The 17022-nt window shown below is 42.5% G+C and overlaps 1 protein-coding gene across 7 annotated transcripts in view; it reads left to right on the top strand.

The window, feature by feature from the left end:
* LOC112670468 (cyclic AMP-responsive element-binding protein 3-like protein 2) overlaps window positions 1-17022 on the top strand; it is a 40555-nt gene that overhangs the window by 8839 nt on the left and 14694 nt on the right. For 6 of the 7 annotated variants that reach the window (XR_007402781.1, XR_007402782.1, XR_004805513.2 and 3 more), the window contains exon 1: window positions 6607-7096. The exons of the other annotated variant lie outside the window; for it this stretch is intronic. Coding sequence is in view for 2 of the 6 variants with exons in the window: in XM_025464187.3 (XP_025319972.1) it covers window positions 6995-7096 (102 nt within the window). In the remaining 4 variants the exon portion in view is untranslated. Of the gene's footprint in view, window positions 1-6606; window positions 7097-17022 lie in introns of those variants that run through there. 7 annotated transcript variants of the gene reach the window in all.

The following is a 17022-nucleotide window of genomic DNA, read 5'->3' as shown; positions in this document are numbered from 1 at the left end:
TATAGACTGATAGGGGTTTGACTGTATATCATATGATAACCACATCATAGAAGTCAGTGGGACGGGTGCTGTTAAATCACCAATACAACGGCACGGTTTCTACATTTTACCTGGTGCCCTAAGATACTGCAGGATGAACTCCAAGGAGGGTAGGGAGGCATATGGTAATTCCTAAAGAAACACTTAAAAAATGCAGAGATATGACCATAACAATAGTAGCCTAATTTTAAAAGAATACCTTTTGAAAATCAAATAATCCAAAAGGAAGGAAAAGGAAAAAGAAGCAGAGGAAGAGAAACAGAATAAGACAAAGAGATAACAAAGAATATGGTAAACCTAAATCCATCCATGCCAAAACTACATTAAAAATTAATTGTTTAAGGGGCGCCTAGGTGGCTCAGATGGTTAAGCATCTGCTTTCAGCTCGGGTCCTGGGTCCTGGGATCAAGGCCTGTGTCAGGCTCTCTGCTCAGTAAGGAGTCTGCTTCTCTCTTTCCCTCTGCCCCTCCTCATTCATATTCTCTCTTTCTCTCTCTCTCTTTCTCAAAAGCTTTAAAAAAGTTAATTGTTTAAACTCTAGAATTAAAAGGCAGGTATTGACAGAGTAGATAAAAAAGGAAGACCTCAAAATGTTGCTTGAAAGGGTCCAATTTTACATATAAAGTCAATAATGAAAGTAAAATGTATGAAAAAAAAACATACAGCATGAAACTCAGCTTAAGATGACAATATAAACATAAGGTTAAATAGTCTTCAAGAACAGATTATAACTGGAGATAGAAAAGACACCTTTCACAACCATATATACACCTCAGAACGGAGTTTAAAACACACTAAATGAAAAGAAGCCACTCTGAAAAGGCTGATTCATTCTGTGATTCCAGCTGTATCACATTCTAGAAAAGGCAAAACTCTGGAGGCAGTGAAAAGATCAGTGGCTGCCAGAGGTTGGAGGGGTGAGGGCTGAGTCGGCACAGCACTGGGGATTTTTAAGGCGGTGGAGCTATTCTGCAAGATACCACAATGGTGGATAAAGGTCATAATACATTTGTCAAAACCTATAGAATGACAACAGCAAAAGTGTACTATAATGTAAGCCATGAACTTTGGGTGAGGATGTGCTAATGTTCACTTATTGATGATCCTAAACATTTCATTGTGGTGTGGGAGGCCAACAGTGGGGGAAGCTGTGCATTTATGTTGGAAGCGGGTATGTGGGAGTTCTCAGTACTTTCTGCTCAGCTTTGCTATGAACCTCCAAGTGCTCTAAGAAATGAATAAAATAATAATAATAATAATAATAAAGTCTATTTAAGAAAGTAAAAGGATTAGGGTGCCCGGGTGGCTCAGCTAGTTGAGCATCTGACCCTTGATTTCAGCTCAGGTCATGATCTCAGGGTCATGAGATGGAGCACCATGTCAGTCTCCACACTCAGCAGGGAGTCTGCTTGAGATTCTCTCTCCCTCTCTCTTTGCCCCTCCAGACCACTGCCAACTCTCTCTCTCTCTCTCTCTAAACAAAACAAAACAAAACAAAAGGAGAAAAAAATCATGAAAAATCATTAAATTTAGACAAAACAGTCAAGTTTCTTGAGAAACTTTTAACAAAACTGGCAACAAGAAAAAGTATTCTATGTTATTTGTTCTATGTCTATTAAATGACAGTTAAAGAACAAGTCAGGCCCAAATGGCTTCACCAAAAGGAGAGGATGCCACGAGTTTTGACAGAATAGCACTGATCTTCAAAAATTCTTCACAAATTAGAAAATGTGGATAAACTACCGCTTTATATTAACCTGACAGTTACAAGAAAGAAAAAGTAGAGACCAGTCTTACTCATGAACATAAGCTAAAAGTTAGTGAGTAAACACAATATTAGCAAATAAAATGCAGTCATTTATAAGGACAGTAACACATGATGACAAAATGGAGTTAATTCTGGCATGCAAGTTTGGTTTCGGTCTGGAAAGAAATCCCTCTACCTCACGCTGAAAGAATAAAAAAGAAAATTAACCACGATTATTCCAGTAGATACAGGGAAAAAAGCTTTTAATAAAATTCAACACCCATTCATGACAAAATCCTAGAAAACTACAAATAGAGATACCATTCCTTAATTGGATAAAGAGTGTATTTTGAAACAATCCAGGTCAATACAATTCTTGAAGGGATAAAATTGAAATCTTTCCGATAAAAAATAAATTTATTATTTAAAAAAATGCAATGCAGTTGCATTGCACTGAAATACAACCCAATAAACTGAACATTAAGAAAATACAAAAAAAAATTGAAATCTGTCCTTCAGGGACCGAGACTGAGATAAAGCCTAGACCACCGCTCCTGCTAGTCAGTGTTTTGCTGAAGGGATTATCAAATATGATACAGCAAAATGAAAATTTAAGAAGCATACAAATGATGCAACAAGTAAACTTGCTATTATTCGCAGATGATGTGAATTTGTATAAGAATATGCAAATGAATCTACAAATCAACTTCTAGAATTAGCATAGCAATTTCGCTTATTATAAGGTATAGATAAAAACCAATTACTTCTGTATGTTAGCAATGTAAAGTAGGAAAATAAAAAATATAAAATAGTGTCATTAACAATAGCATCAAAAAATCAACTTCATTTAAAAAAAGCAAAATAAAGTTAAAGCAAAAGACAAAAAATTTTAAGATCTAAATAAATGGAGGAATAGGTAAGAGAATTCAGTATCTTAAAATACCAGTTTCCTTGTAATGTTCTTTAGGTTCTATGTAATCCCCATAAAAATCCTGCTAAGTGTCCTACGATAAGCTGATTTTAAAATTTCTATGGAGGGACACCTGGTTGACTCATTCCGTAGAGCATGTGACTCTTGATCTCTGGGCTGTGAGTTTGAGCCACACGTTGGGTATAGAGTTTACTTAAAAAAATAAAATAAAATCTTTAAAAATAAAAAATAAAAATAGATAAAATGTATATGGGAAGACAGAGTCAGGAATGACTAACTCACTCTTGAAGACAAAGTTGGAGGATTTTCCAACTACAGTGATAATACAGTATGGCATTAGGGCAAAATTTGAGTAAAACAGAACTGGAACAGAATAGGAGATTCAGAAATACATCCACACATATATGACCACCTGTCTTATGGTCTGGGGGGCCCTTGAGGGAGGGCTTCTTATCAAAAAATGGTGCAAGATGAGTTGAATATTTACGGTGGGGGCTGACCTTGACCCCTAGTTTGCATCATAATCCAAAGACTACTCCAGATGAATTCTAATTTTAAAACTTTAAGGTAAGACATTATAGTTTTCTTTTTTTTTTTTAAAGATTTTATTTTTTTTATTCATGAGAGACACAGAGGGGGAGGGCAGAAGGAGAAGCAGGCTCCACATAGGGAGCCTGACGTGGGGCTCGATCCCGGGACTTCAGGATCACGCCCTGGGCCGAAGGCAGGCACCAAACCACTGAGCCACCCAAGGATCTCCTGACATTACAGTTTTAAAATAAAACACACAACAATGTCTGTGGGACTTGTGAGGATTTTTAAACAGAACACAAAAATTACTAACCATAAAATGGGAATCACCTACTGGGCTTCATTAAAATCATGACCCTCTAGGTTCATCAAAAGACACCATTATGAGAGTTGGAATGTGTGAAGGAATACACATATTTTATATGTATAAATACTATCTATATTGGTATATATTACATACGTGCATATGCTTATCTAGAATATAGAAAGAACCTTCACAAAGACCATCTAACAGACAAATGGACAGAAGATATGAACAGGTACTTCACAAAGGAATATACTTACGTGGTTATCCATGTCCAATATCATTAATCATCAAGGAAACACAAATTAAAACCACAATGAATACCACCATTGGCTCAGGAGGACACTAATATGAAACACATGCGTGTGATAAGAACAAGTGTGAGTGAGGGTTTGAAGCAACAAAGCACCTTGTGCATTGCTCTTGGGAATCTGCATTGGCGAAATGTCTTGGGAAACTGACTTTAGTTACAGGCTGTCAACTACTAGCTCTCAACCATGATGAAGCCATTTTCCTCTCAGTACTGTACTCCAAGGACGTGTATATACACTCACAGCAGGTTTGTTTATGATAGCCATGTAAATGAATGTGGAACCTGGAAAAATCCTCTACTGTGCTTGAAATCAGAATGGGGATTCCCTTGGGGAGGAAAGTAATGATGGGAGAGGTCTAGGGAAGAGTTTGTGGTGCTACGAACTTTCTCTATGTTGGTCTGAGTGACGGCTATGCGAGTGCATCGACTTTATAATTCATGTTAGATCTGTCCATTTTATGTGATGATACCTCAGTAATCAATGTTTGATGAAAAGCAATGAGATACACCCCTTAAAACTACCCTTCAGGAATTCACCTCTTAACTTAGCAGTATATAACTGAGAATACCACCTGGTTCCGAACTCCAACCCATAGGCCTGGACGTAGGAGACTCGATTTTAAAATAGTTTATAAACTAATTAGCAGATCGTATAAATTCCAATTGATATTTTGCAAAAGGGGTTTGATCATTCTAGTGTACCTCATCAATGTGCAAAAATACAGCATTTTCATAGGTAAGTTTTATGAGGTAATGTTTGCATCTTGTGTCCATGCTGTGAACATATTCCTATATACACTTTACATTCGTGAACACTTCTATGCCACCGATACTGAATAGAATCCAGGGAGTTTGTTGTTGTTGTTGTTGTTTTAAATTAGAAGAGTGAGAAGAAATTATCGAAAAGTTCCATTTTCATCACTAACCATCAACCTGGGAAAACCCTTAATCTCTTTAGATTGCGGATACAACAGTGGCTTGAGCTTGGGGCAGCCTGTCTCGGCTGTGTGTGTGAGCTCCCAGTAATCAACAGGCTGCCTCAGCTGGTTGTTGAGGTTGCTTTGAGATCTCACACACCGTGATTCCAATTGAACGGGACCTTCTAAGAGAAGCATCTCAACCAGTCTTTGTATTATTGTCTAACCTAGAGAATGCCTCATTTCCTCCATAATTTGCTTGGGTGATCAAATTATCAATTAACTGAAAACAGATGAGTATGTCTGGCTTGCCCGACATCAAGTGTATTGACTTTCCTTTGTTTGGTTAAGTTTTACTTAGTTCTCTCCCAACCACGATTAATAAACCATGACTTCTATTTTCCCGGTCACATCAATCACATGAAAGATGTTGGCTGCCTGAAAAGACACCATCTCATAAAGATAGCTATAAACAGAGGACAAGAGTAAATTCTACCCAGCAATCTATCTACCTCTGGGGTTTGTATGTACGTGTAGACTCACTGCCACAATCTAGCATGACTTGTGCCTTACAAGGGAAGTCTTAAAATCTTCTTTGAAAAGGCAAATTAACCTATTTTATACTTAAGTGATTTTCATCATATCTTTCAGATCTCTTTTAGAATTATTAAAAGAGGCTGCAGTCTGACATCAATGAACAACATATCCATATCAATGCAGCATGAACATAAGCAAAAGGAATATGTCATTTTATGGACAAGAACATCTTAAGCAAGTCAAACAACATGCAGAAAATCTCAAAGACTGTGCCGGGGTGTGTCAGATTTCATCAAAACAGACTGAGCGAGGCATGTAATGGCAGATAGAGCTTAAGACAGAGATTGATCAGACCATAAGCAGACTTTTAAGGTACATGCAGGCATCTCACCCTCCAAGCCGTGGGTATCACCAAGGGTGCAGAGGCGGGCAGCAGATCAAAGCAGTACTTCAGGAAATGCAGGACTTGTCTAATATTTGAAATGTAGTGATGGACGGATTTCCTGAATTGCCATCGTGCATACTCTCATCAATGGAAAATGTTGATCCCCAACCCAGTTCTTACCGGAGGGGCAGAAATGGCTGGTTTCTCAAGTTCAACATATGTAAAAATGTACTTTTTACTCTCACTCTTCTCAAAAATAGTTTCTATTTCTCTTAGTAACACTTCCATCCACATCGCTATGTATCTCGGGGCTTCATGCAACATAGGATGAATCTCTTGTCTGGTTTTTCTGCTCAGACATCCCTCCCCAGTCTGGCTCCCATGGACCCCATTTCCATGGCACCCCCTTATGTCAGGTGCCTCCTCACAGTTAACCTGATCTTCTCACCGACCTTCCTTCCTCCAGCAGCGCCATTTGTTTTAAGATTCTTATTTTATTTATTCATGAGAGACAGAGAGAGAGAGAGAGAGACAGAGAGAGAGAGAGAGGCAGAGACACAGTCAGAGGGAGAAGCAGGCTCCACGCAGGGAGCCCAATGTGAGAGTCAATCCCAGGTGTCCAGGATCCCGCCCTGGGCCCCTGCAGGCGCCCCTTTGTCATTGGCCTCGCCCTCTGTCCATCACGCCCCAACCGAGCACTCCATTGGTCGGCTGTCTCGCCGGGGCAGAGGGAGTTCCCCGGTGACGTCAGAGGCGCTCCCCGCCCACATTCCAAAGCCTGGGCTGAGCCTTCCCGCTGCCCAGCCTTTCGGGGCGGGACGGGGCGGGATCCCTGACTTCTGATTGGGTCGGGCGGGCGCGGTGAGCATCCGATTGGTCACTGCCCTGGAGGGGGGTGGAGTCATTAGCTGGGGTCCTGGAGCCGTGCGGAGGAGCCCTGGGGAAGTCTCAAAGTTTGCGTCTGGGGCGGTAGTGGGAAGTGGGCTTATTGCAAAGGGATTTTCTTGGGGTGAGACCTGATCTGCCTCTGTTTTGGATGCGCGCCCTGCTGTAGCCCCATCAGCCTTCAGCCGGGTCCCTGGACAGCCTGTCTCCCCCGGCAGTTCTCAGAGTTCCGAGGTCACCGGCCGGGAGCACCTGGCAGCTGGTTCTCCGGCAGGTAGATAGAGCACAGGACGTGCTTCCTTCCTAGGTGCCTAAGCTACACGCGCACGCGCACACCCCGCGCGGGACCCTAACCGCGGAGGCATCTCCACCCGCTGTGCTCAGGCCGCAGCATCCTCGCCCGGCATGGAGGTGCTGGAGAGCGGGGAGCAGAGCGTCCTGCAGTGGGACCGCAAGCTGAGCGAGCTGTCGGAGCCCGGGGAAACCGAGGCTCTGATGTACCACACGGTGAGGACCTGAAGGGCACGGGGGGCGGGGGCTGCGGAGGAAGTGTCGGGGAGGAGGCAGGCATGCCCGGGGCAGACACCCAGCGACAGGTGTGCTTTTGCCCCCCGGACAGACCAGGGTGGGCCCCTGGCCCTTTTCGGGCTTCCGTGATCGCAGTGACAGTTTGTGTTCCTTTGGCAAGGAAGGCTCTGTTCCCGAGCCTGTTTCACCCCTGCTGGGGGGCAGGGGAGAGCCCAAGGGGTAGGTGGTGGAGAATTCGGTGCCACTGTTGAGTCTGCTGCTGTTCCCTGGGAAGGTTTGGAGAACTAAACAAAGTGGCATTTTCTTCCCTTCGCTGTCACAGTCTCGCTCTTTACTTTTTCTATGTTTCTGGAAGGAATTGCACGGGTGTGCGTGTGTGTGTGTGTGTGTGTGTGTGTGTGTATTGGAAAAGCTTCTTTGACATGTAGGAGAGAGACTACGTTATTTGGTCTCTTTAACTGGACAGCCAATAAATCTGCTTCCTCTCTCTTCTTCAGGGGAAAGATCAGCAGAGTATGGAAATCTGAGGCAGTTGCATATGTCAGAAAGGCTTTGGAGGAGGTGGAACGGCTCCCCAGTTCTTTGTTCCGTCTTATGCCTCAGGGACCCGTTTGGGGATTGAACTGTCACAGAACACTGCACATTTCTTTTAAAGGTGTCAGGTTCAAGTGTTTGGCATTGAGTTTGCAAAATAAACTCCTGCTTCCAACAGCCAGCAATGTTAATATGATTTTATGTGAGATCTACTTTTTGCTTGTTTCTTAAAAATGCAGAAGTTAGTAATGAGTGAGAGACAGAGACAGAGAACTAATGAGAAAACGAGAAGCTTGGCTGTTTTCCCTTCATGATTTTTTTTTAAGGGGGTCAGTGCCAGGATATTTGAAACTTTTGCAAAATGGCCTGCAGGCCCCACCTCCTTGGCCTTTGCCTCTGGTCTACGTTATTTTGGGAAAAGGGATGAGGGCCTCCCTGTGATTCCCACCAAGGCATTTGTGATGGCTGAGAATGGCTTGTTGGAAAAATGCAGAGTGTAGGGCGGAGAGGGAGTGGTAGTTCATGCTGGGGCAAAAGCCAGATGTGTAGTGGGATTTGGGTTTTACTCACTGAGGCTTTCCCCGAGGAGACCATTTGGGCTGCATTTGGTTTGGGGGCCCAGATGAACTTCCTGTTGTCAGTCCAGGACTTAGAACACATTGGCCCTCAAATATCTTCTGGTAATTGGGTGCTCCAGGTGTTTCTACTGACATGGGCGGCATTTGAACCATGGGGTGGAGGGGGGAGACAGTTCTCTTTTGTTCTTAAACATACTATGAAAATATCTCATCCAGCAGCTGTAATGCCACAGCTTTGGGGTTGTCTTTCAGCTGGTGGCATGAATTGTGCACAGGCATACACATTCCCTTTCGGCCTGTGACTTGCATTTGTGAGATCACAGACTAGGATTTAAGATGCTACCTGTGACTATGACATTAACTCCAGACAGAACAGTTTGGACTGGCTCTAATTAAGATCTTTATGAAGAGTGTCAGGGGTAGAGACCTTACATTCCTTTTGGCATTAAGAGCTCAGTTTTTCTTTTTTAAAGATTTTATTTATTTATTCATGAGAGACAGAGAGAGGGAGACAGAGAGACAGAGACAGAGACACAGGCTCCATGCAGGGAGCCCGAAATGGGACTCAATCCCAGGTCTCCAGGATCACACCCTGGGCTGCAGGCAGGTGCTTAACCGCTGAGCCACCCAGGGATCCCCCAAGAGGTCAGTTTTTCTATGTTACTGTGATGAAGCAGTGATGTGTGATTATTTTTCCTCTATTTTTTTATTTTTTTAAAATGACTTTTATGTCTGCCACTTAGGAATGTGTCTCTCTTCTGGGCAGCTCACTCCTATAAAATGCCACTCATCATTACTACGGGTCCTTGCCAACACACTATGTATATGAATTAGTGTTGAAAGAGGTATTGGATTTAGTAGCAACAGACGGCTGGATTGTATTGCTTCTAAACTAAGGGGAGTCTGGCAGAGATTTGAAAATAGATAACTTTCCCATCTGTTTCTTGAACTCTGTTGGGTATCCAATTGCAGAGCTGGTTATTATTGCTGTTTGTCCAAAATGTGGAATAGTCTGACCCCCAGGCCTAAATAGGGATTTAGTTACCACATGCATGATTGCTAATGCCCTGTTTTAGCAAACCTGTCACCTACCTGATTTTAAAAATGTAGAGGGTTCAAATCGCCTGAAGCTGCGATTGTACCTTCTCTGGCACCTTCTGTGAACCAGCTGGAGCAGTGTTTTTCTCATATGGTTAGTGGGGAGAAGACTTCTTGGTTCAGAAGGACAAAGGCTTAGAAGGGACAGGTTCCAAGCTTACAAAATAATGAAGTACATGGATAGAATGAATATGCACTTGCTCATTAGATCCCAAGTTTTTAGAGCTTTGGGCTTCCTCTTGGAGCTTAAAATATAGTTTCCGGGCAGCCCCAGTGGCGCAGAGGTTTAGCGCTGCCTGAAGCCTAGGGTGCGATCTTGGAGACCCTGGATCCAGTCCCACGTCGGGCTCCCTGCATGGTGCCTGCTTCTCCCTCTGCCTGTGTTTCTGCCTCTCTCTCTCTCTCTCTGTCTCTATGAATAAATAAAAAATCTTAAAAGTTTCCATACAGATGACATTTTTTTTTAATTTTTGACAACATATTATTTTAAAACAGTGAGTGCTGTTGTATCCAGAGTGTGTATAGGCTAAAAGTGGGCCTAGAAAAGATGGTAGATCTAAAAATGAGAGTGTGTCTCTTTTCTGGTTTGAAAGCATTGTGAGAAACCTTGTTCCTTCCCCCAAACCTGCCCGGATATTGGGCATTTCTAACACATATGTTGTGTTCCTCTAAGATTCGGTGCAAATTACATTTCTGGGCATTCGTTGTGGGATTTTGTAATTTAAAGAGGGAAACAGGCTATAAATTTTATCTACTAATATAGACACAGTTTATATTTGGAAGGACGCTCAAGAAATGAATAATTGTTTCTGGCATGGTCATCTGGGGACTGGGGGGGTCAACAGAGGGAGCAGGGGTAAGGGAGTTATTTATATACTACCTCTTTTATACTGTTCTATTTTTTACCTCCAGAATGTATTTAGAAAATGTAAAATTAAAGCTTAAAGGCACCATGTAAGACTGGACTAGAGGTAATTTTAACTTGAGTCTCCCTAGCGGGAGAGGAGATCTGGTGCTCCATTAAGGCTCAACACTTCCTGAGGCACCTGGGTGGCTCAGTGGTTGAGCTCTGCCTTCAGCTCAGGTCGTGATCCTGGGGTCCTGGGATTGAGTCCTGAGTCCCATATCAGGTTTCCCACAGGGAGCCTACCTCTCCATCTGCCTATGTCTCTGCCTCTCTCTGTGTCTCTCATGAATAAATAAATAAAATCTTAAAAAAAAAAAAAAAAAGGCTCAACACTTTCCAAGTCAGTGGAGGCCTTGGTGAAGAGAGGAGGAGGCCAGAATCCTTGGTGGAAGGGGGCTCTACGGGTGGAAGATTAACTGTGAGTTTGGGTCTGATAAACTTTTTGATCTTGGTAACTTTCTTATATCTCAGTTTAACAATCTGGAAAATTGGGATTTTTTTTTCAATTTTTGCAATGATTTTAATCTTCGTAGAAAACTATATGATGGAGTCTGCAAAGATAATGATGTTTGGTTTTGTTTTCAATGCTGTTCATATCAATCTAGTACTTGTAAGGTTACTTATTGGCTGTGCACTAAAATTTTATATCTGGTTGGTTCTTCAAGTGAAACGACCAATACCAGACAGTGGGAGGTAGAGAGTTAAGGGGCTGTTCAACCTGTGTCCAGATGTGAAGGCCATCTGGCATCCACATCTATCACTGAGTTCTGGGATGGAGTTGGCTAATCTCACAGGCTGGTGGTTTCCCCTTCCTCCTGGCTGGCCCAGCAACTGATGTGACTCCAATGGGATATTGAAGATTTGGGGCTGATGTACCACCTTGGGGACAACTCCTGTTATTGGCCCCTGACCAGGTTCTGAGGTGGAACCCAGGGTCCTGCTGGCTTGAGGATATCATTGCTTGTCACCTGATCTTCACGCACTGAATGATAAGTAATGAGTTCTAGTCGAATTGCAAAGCAAATATAGTTTGTCTTCAAGGCTCTCACTTCACCTTTCTTGACCTTTGTTTTCATGTTTTCCTCCCTTCTTGGGCCTCAAGTACTCACTGTAATAGTGTTCTCTTTCTAACTCCTAAATTTTGCTCTCATGAAAGATTTGATGAGCTTACACTGAAAATTTAAATATTAGTAAAGTTTAACATGACCCCTAAATGGGCATTTATATTTAACAGTAATTACTTCCACTCAAAAAGGTGGATTTCTTTTTTTTTTTAAATTTATTTATGATAGTCATAGTCACAGAGAGGCAGAGACACAGGCAGAGGGAGAAGCAGGCTCCATGCACCGGGAGCCCGACGTGGGATTCGATCCCGGGTCTCCAGGATCGCGCCCTGGGCCAAAGGCAAGCGCCAAACCGCTGCGCCACCCAGGGATCCCAAAAGGTGGATTTCTAAATGGAGAACTTCTGGCAATACCCAAGTTGTAGGGGAGAAATATTTGGGGAGTGGGGGGAGCACTCACTATTCTTCTACTATTCCATATACTTGGCTCTTATTCATAAAGCAGCCAGGTACATGTGTTGCTAATATATCTATGATCTAAAGGATTTTCAATGGCTTGGTGAAATTTCTTTGACCTATTAGATTGTTGTCTCTGAAATTGTTCTCATGGTGATAACACAGGTTGGGGGCAGGTGGACTCAGGCATACTGCTGAAAGTTGAGAGGGCACTACTGGATTTTGTGCTTGCCCTCTTTCTTCAAAGACCCCAAGTAAGAATGTTCTATGGAAGCAGGGAAGTCTGACGTGAAGCTGGTCTTGCAAGAGAAACGAAGTATTGCATCTAGGTGAATAATTGAATTAAATTACAATTTTTGCAGCTGTAAGTAACTGAAACCTGATTCAGATTGCTTATACAATAAGTAAATTATTATGTCACGTTGTAAGTATATAGCTCCTTGTTTGACTGACTGGGCAACTCCTCCGTGTCATTATGGTCCTAACAGCCATCCATCTATGTGCAAATTTCATCTTTGGGCTCAATGCAATGAGAAAACAACTCATTGCCATATGAGTTTCTGGTATTTGATTCAAAATGGCAATATTCAGAGGAAAAAGAGAGATTGAGCCTTGCTGTGTCCTTTTTTAGAATGGAAGAAACTTTTCTCAGAAGTCTGCCAGCTGATTTCTCTTTGAGCTTCATCGACAAGGATGGGGTCATTTAACCATTTTAAAACCAATGGCTAGAACAGGATTTTCATGATTGGCTCAGATTAGTCATCTGGGGCTTGAAGAGCTATCGGTAGCTCACTCAGCATGATCATTGGAAAAATAGTCTGAGTTGGCAGTCCTTTCATTAGTGTGTTTGTTTGACCAATGGCTGTTTTCCTCACAGAGGTGGGCTAGCAGATGGAAAATGTTTTATAATCCACAGTAATTAGCCTTGGAAATAAAAGATCAAACCAGGTACTGTGCCACTTACAAAGCTCTAAGAGCGTTATTTACCTGTGCTAATAGTACCGAATGAAGGAAGACCACAGAGACAAGACTGGCCTCTCGGAAATGCACACAAAGGTGATCAGGGAGGATGTGCTGCTGTGTCCCAACTCACTAGCTAGGAAATGTAGAATTGACTATATTATCTGAACTGTCTGTATCAGAGTCAAATATCAGGGCTAAAGGTAACTAAGCCTACAATCATGCTTATCATGTAAGACAAGAATGACTTGTTTTGTTGGGAGGTCCACACAACTTCAGATCTGCAGGTGGAAAGCTGAATGTCAGTTTTCAAGGAAGCTGTTTTGTTTTTTTTTTTCTGTTTTTTTTTTCGGTTGCTCGTGGCTATTCAAATAGTGATAAGCCCAGGTGTACCTATTGGCATCCTGAACTGCCTGCCTCAGCCTGGCATGGCTCTGATCTGTCTGCTGTCTCGAGGCAGATGGCCCTAGGTGTTGCTTGGTTATTTGGTAGGATTTTGGGCCTACGGCTATAGAATGTCTCAATTGTCCAAGTGAGTAATTTTATGAATGAGGGGGAGTGTTCATGTTCCCTGCCACTGCAGAGTCCAGATTGAAAGAAAATGATGAAAAGCATGATCTTTGGATCAACCTTGAGCCTCCTCCTCTTCCTCCCTGCTCATCACATGCTTTCCATCTCTTCCAAATGAAGTTCTAAGTGACCTAGATTTTTCCTGAATTGAAACATATAGGTCATCTGCGGGGTGCATGGGAGGCATTGGCCTGTTTTATGTACTGAGAATCTGAGGCCTAGAGCAATCAATAGATTGGCTTAGCTGAAACATAAGCTCCTTGAGGACAGGGGACACAACTTTGGCTTTTCTGTATTCTCATGATGCTTACTTAGCCAAGTGCAAGATGCTCAGAGATACACAATAATTGCTTGATGCCTAAAGAAGTGGAGTGAGGCACTCTCGGAGAATGGTTAAGTTCGGTGGCTCTGACCTCTTTCGTTCATATATTTTTTAAACTCTAAATTCTTGTAAATGCTTCTGGAAATCTGAAAATTTAGTGTGGAAGCAACATGGGTAATTTGGTGTCAATGATCTTTTCGTTAGTTTGGAGGTGGGAGTGTGGGTGATTGTGTAACAGCCCTGGTTTCCACTAGTGTGGAGCTGAGGGCAGCATGGTGGAAAGGGTGAGCTTTGGCAAAGTCAGGCAGATTTGACGTCAAGGGCCATGTTACCTCACATGTCACTGCCTGGCCCATAATAGATAGGCTTTTCCTCCGTCTCCCCTGACTTAACATCTTCTCTCTGAGGCAGAGATGCTCTGACCTTAGGAGTCTGACATCACTCAGGAAGCACAAGAGCCTGTTATTAGTTTCTCGCACACATCCTCATTTCCTGCCCTCCCCAGCTTCTACCTTCTGCTGTAAACACAGGTCTCTGCCTTGAACACATGTTTGCCAGATGCTGTTGCTCCTTCTTGCTCACATTTTTTCCCTTTTGTTTACTGCCAGCTTTTCTGAAATAAGTAGTCAATACCTACTGCCTGCATTTCCTTACTTTCTACTTACTTCTGCACCCTGTCAGTTCTGGTACCCACTGTTGCTAGAAGGTCCTCCAACTTCTCTATAACTACTACACCTAGTCTTTTCTCTGTCCTGACCTACTAGGCCTCATGGACATAATTTGGCAGCATTGACTACAAGGTCATCTCATAACTCATTCGTGATCGGCTTCCGTGACAGTCTGAGGGGCTCAGCTTTTCCTTTTTCACTGGCTTCCTTGCTACCTCCTAAATGTGCGTGTTTGGTACTTGGCCTTCTATTCTTTCTGTATGCTCCCCTCTATCACTTTCAATACAGCCAGTTCTCAGATCTTTGTATCTATTTTTTTGCCTATTGATGGAAAGTTTGGTATAACCCAAGATTCTTCTGGGCCTTCATTAGTTCTGGAAGGGCAATGACTGGGTAATCCTGAATCTTCATGATCATTATTCTGAGAAGAGTAGGGGACACTTTGAACTCCTTTTATCACTGCACCCCATTTATCTCAGGGTATCTCATTTATTTACTGACTTAGCTCTCCTGCTGTATAGACCCATGAGAAACTCACAGGTCATTACTGGGACACAGTTGTTTCTAGAGTCAGTGTCACTCGTCAGATGCAAGCTGTGTTTTAGCTGGGCTTGTGCTTATTCTTTGGGTTGGGAAACACTTTGTGGTGTTCTGAGGTGGTATGTCTAAATTTTTCTAGGACTAGGTGGCAGGTCAGTGCAAAAATCAGACATAACTTCTTAGAATCGTGTACCATATATTTCCTCCGTTGTGTATACCTGCTGTCAAGCTCAGTTGCAATTGCCTCCTGTTGAACTGCCTGCCTTTGACTTGCTCTATTCTGGAGTAATTTATTTACCCAAACCGTGCTGACATTACTGAAGAGCTTTGAGGTGTTTTTAAGAGTAGAGATGGGTTACTCTGAGCCACCCAAATTCCTATGCCTGCTTCTTGTTAGAAGTATCAATGATGGCTCTTGGAAGAGACTTTTTCTTTGGAGCATGTCGTTTTGATGTGTAAACTTGTGTTACAAGGTACTTGACATTCTGGGTGTCAGTTTATCCAACTTGTAAAATACTGCATTTGTATCACATGGCCACCAAGGTTTTTTTTTTTTAACCCCATAGTTCTATTCTGGGTATCATGCTCTTGCCTTTGAAGGCCTTTCAGCTTTAAAAAATGATTTAACACACCAACAAGATTTAGTTGATTGCCTGTATTGTTGGAACAGCTCAATTGGCAGCTGTTGTGTTGCATTCTGTAGCCTCTCTTTCCTGACTTAAAACCTTGCTTCTGTAAAACCCAGACAATATAAAGAATGGAAAAAACAGAGAGGCACAGAGGTAGGAAACATTTTTCTTAACATCAGAAAAAAAAAATCCTCTTCAGACTTCTTGGCAAATAAGAGGAGTCTGGGGGAAAAAAATCCACAAACAGTTTCCTAGTTGTCTGAGTGTAAAATCCTGGTTTTTAAACATTTCATATCTTGGAAATGTCTGAATAGTTTTTGTTTAAAGGGAAATTCCTTTTGGCTGAGAAAGAGCCTGCAGGATTCAAACTGATAGGGTGATGTTTTTAGAAAATTTGGAGGAAATAAGGATTTGTGATGAAAATGCGTTCTCACTGGCCAATTGTGTTAAACAGAAATTCAAATCCAAGGTTACCAATCATAACATTGTAAAGGTTGAACTATTAACTCCTTCCTTCCCTTGGCTTCCTGTCCACGCATCCTGGGGAAACATATCTCACAGCCGGTCCTTCCTCCAATTTGAGGAACTTAATGAACTGCTTTTCTAAACCTGTGCATGTTCTAGGCAGGAGGATGTACATTATCTTGACCTTGTGGCTCTCCCAGTAGAGTGGGAAAGAAGATATATAAACAAGTCATTAAATACCTGATGTACATTTTGCATTAGAGCTGTATTCAAAATATTTCTGGAGCACAGAGGATGGAACCACAATTCCAAAGGAGATCACAGAGCAGATGATATTCACAACGGGTCCTGATGTATAAATAGGAATTCTCTAGGCAGTAGGAGTGGCAGGTATAGAGTAGGAATGTGTAAAATGTCATGGTCGATTCTAGGAATCCCAAATACTTTTAGGTACTTTGAGAGTACCCTATGGGGAGTATTGGGAGATATGACAAGATCATAAAAACTGCATGCCGGACAGCCCTGGTGGCTCAGCGGTTTAGCGCCACCTTTAGCCCAGGGCCTGATCCTGGAGACCCGGGATCGAGTTCCAGGTCGGGCTCATGGAGCCTGCTTCTTCCTCTGCCTGTGTCACTGCCTCTCTCTCTCTCATGAATAAATAAAATATTAAAAAAAAAATAAACATAAAGAAAAATGCCTTGCGACTAATTAACTCATAAGCACTTCACACATTACAGAAGCCAATTGTGGGGTAGCAGCCTGGGCTTTTAAACTAGCCACTGGCTTGTTTTGTGAAACCTGAGCCTTTAGTAATATGAAAGAACTTTTGAAAAATTCTTAAAATTGCTCAAAATTGGGATCCCTGGGTGGCGCAGCGGTTTAGCGCCTGTCTTTGGCCCAGGGCGCGATCCTGGGGACCCGGAATCGAATCCCACGTCGGGCTCCCGGTGCATGGAGCCTGCTTCTCCCTCTGCCTGTGTCTCTGCCCCTCTCTCTCTCTCTCTGTGTGACTATCATAAAAAAAAATAAATAAATAAAAAATAAAATTGCTCAAAATTCCTGCCAATTAATATAAGGTCACCCCTCTCGATTGGAAAAGAAAACTTTCCCTTTAT

Source organism: Canis lupus, chromosome 16 (genome assembly GCF_003254725.2).
Source record: "Canis lupus dingo isolate Sandy chromosome 16, ASM325472v2, whole genome shotgun sequence".
Lineage (NCBI taxonomy): Eukaryota > Metazoa > Chordata > Mammalia > Carnivora > Canidae > Canis > Canis lupus.
The sequence above is the reverse complement of the archived record's forward strand: the minus strand, read 5'-3'. Positions and strand labels throughout refer to the sequence as shown.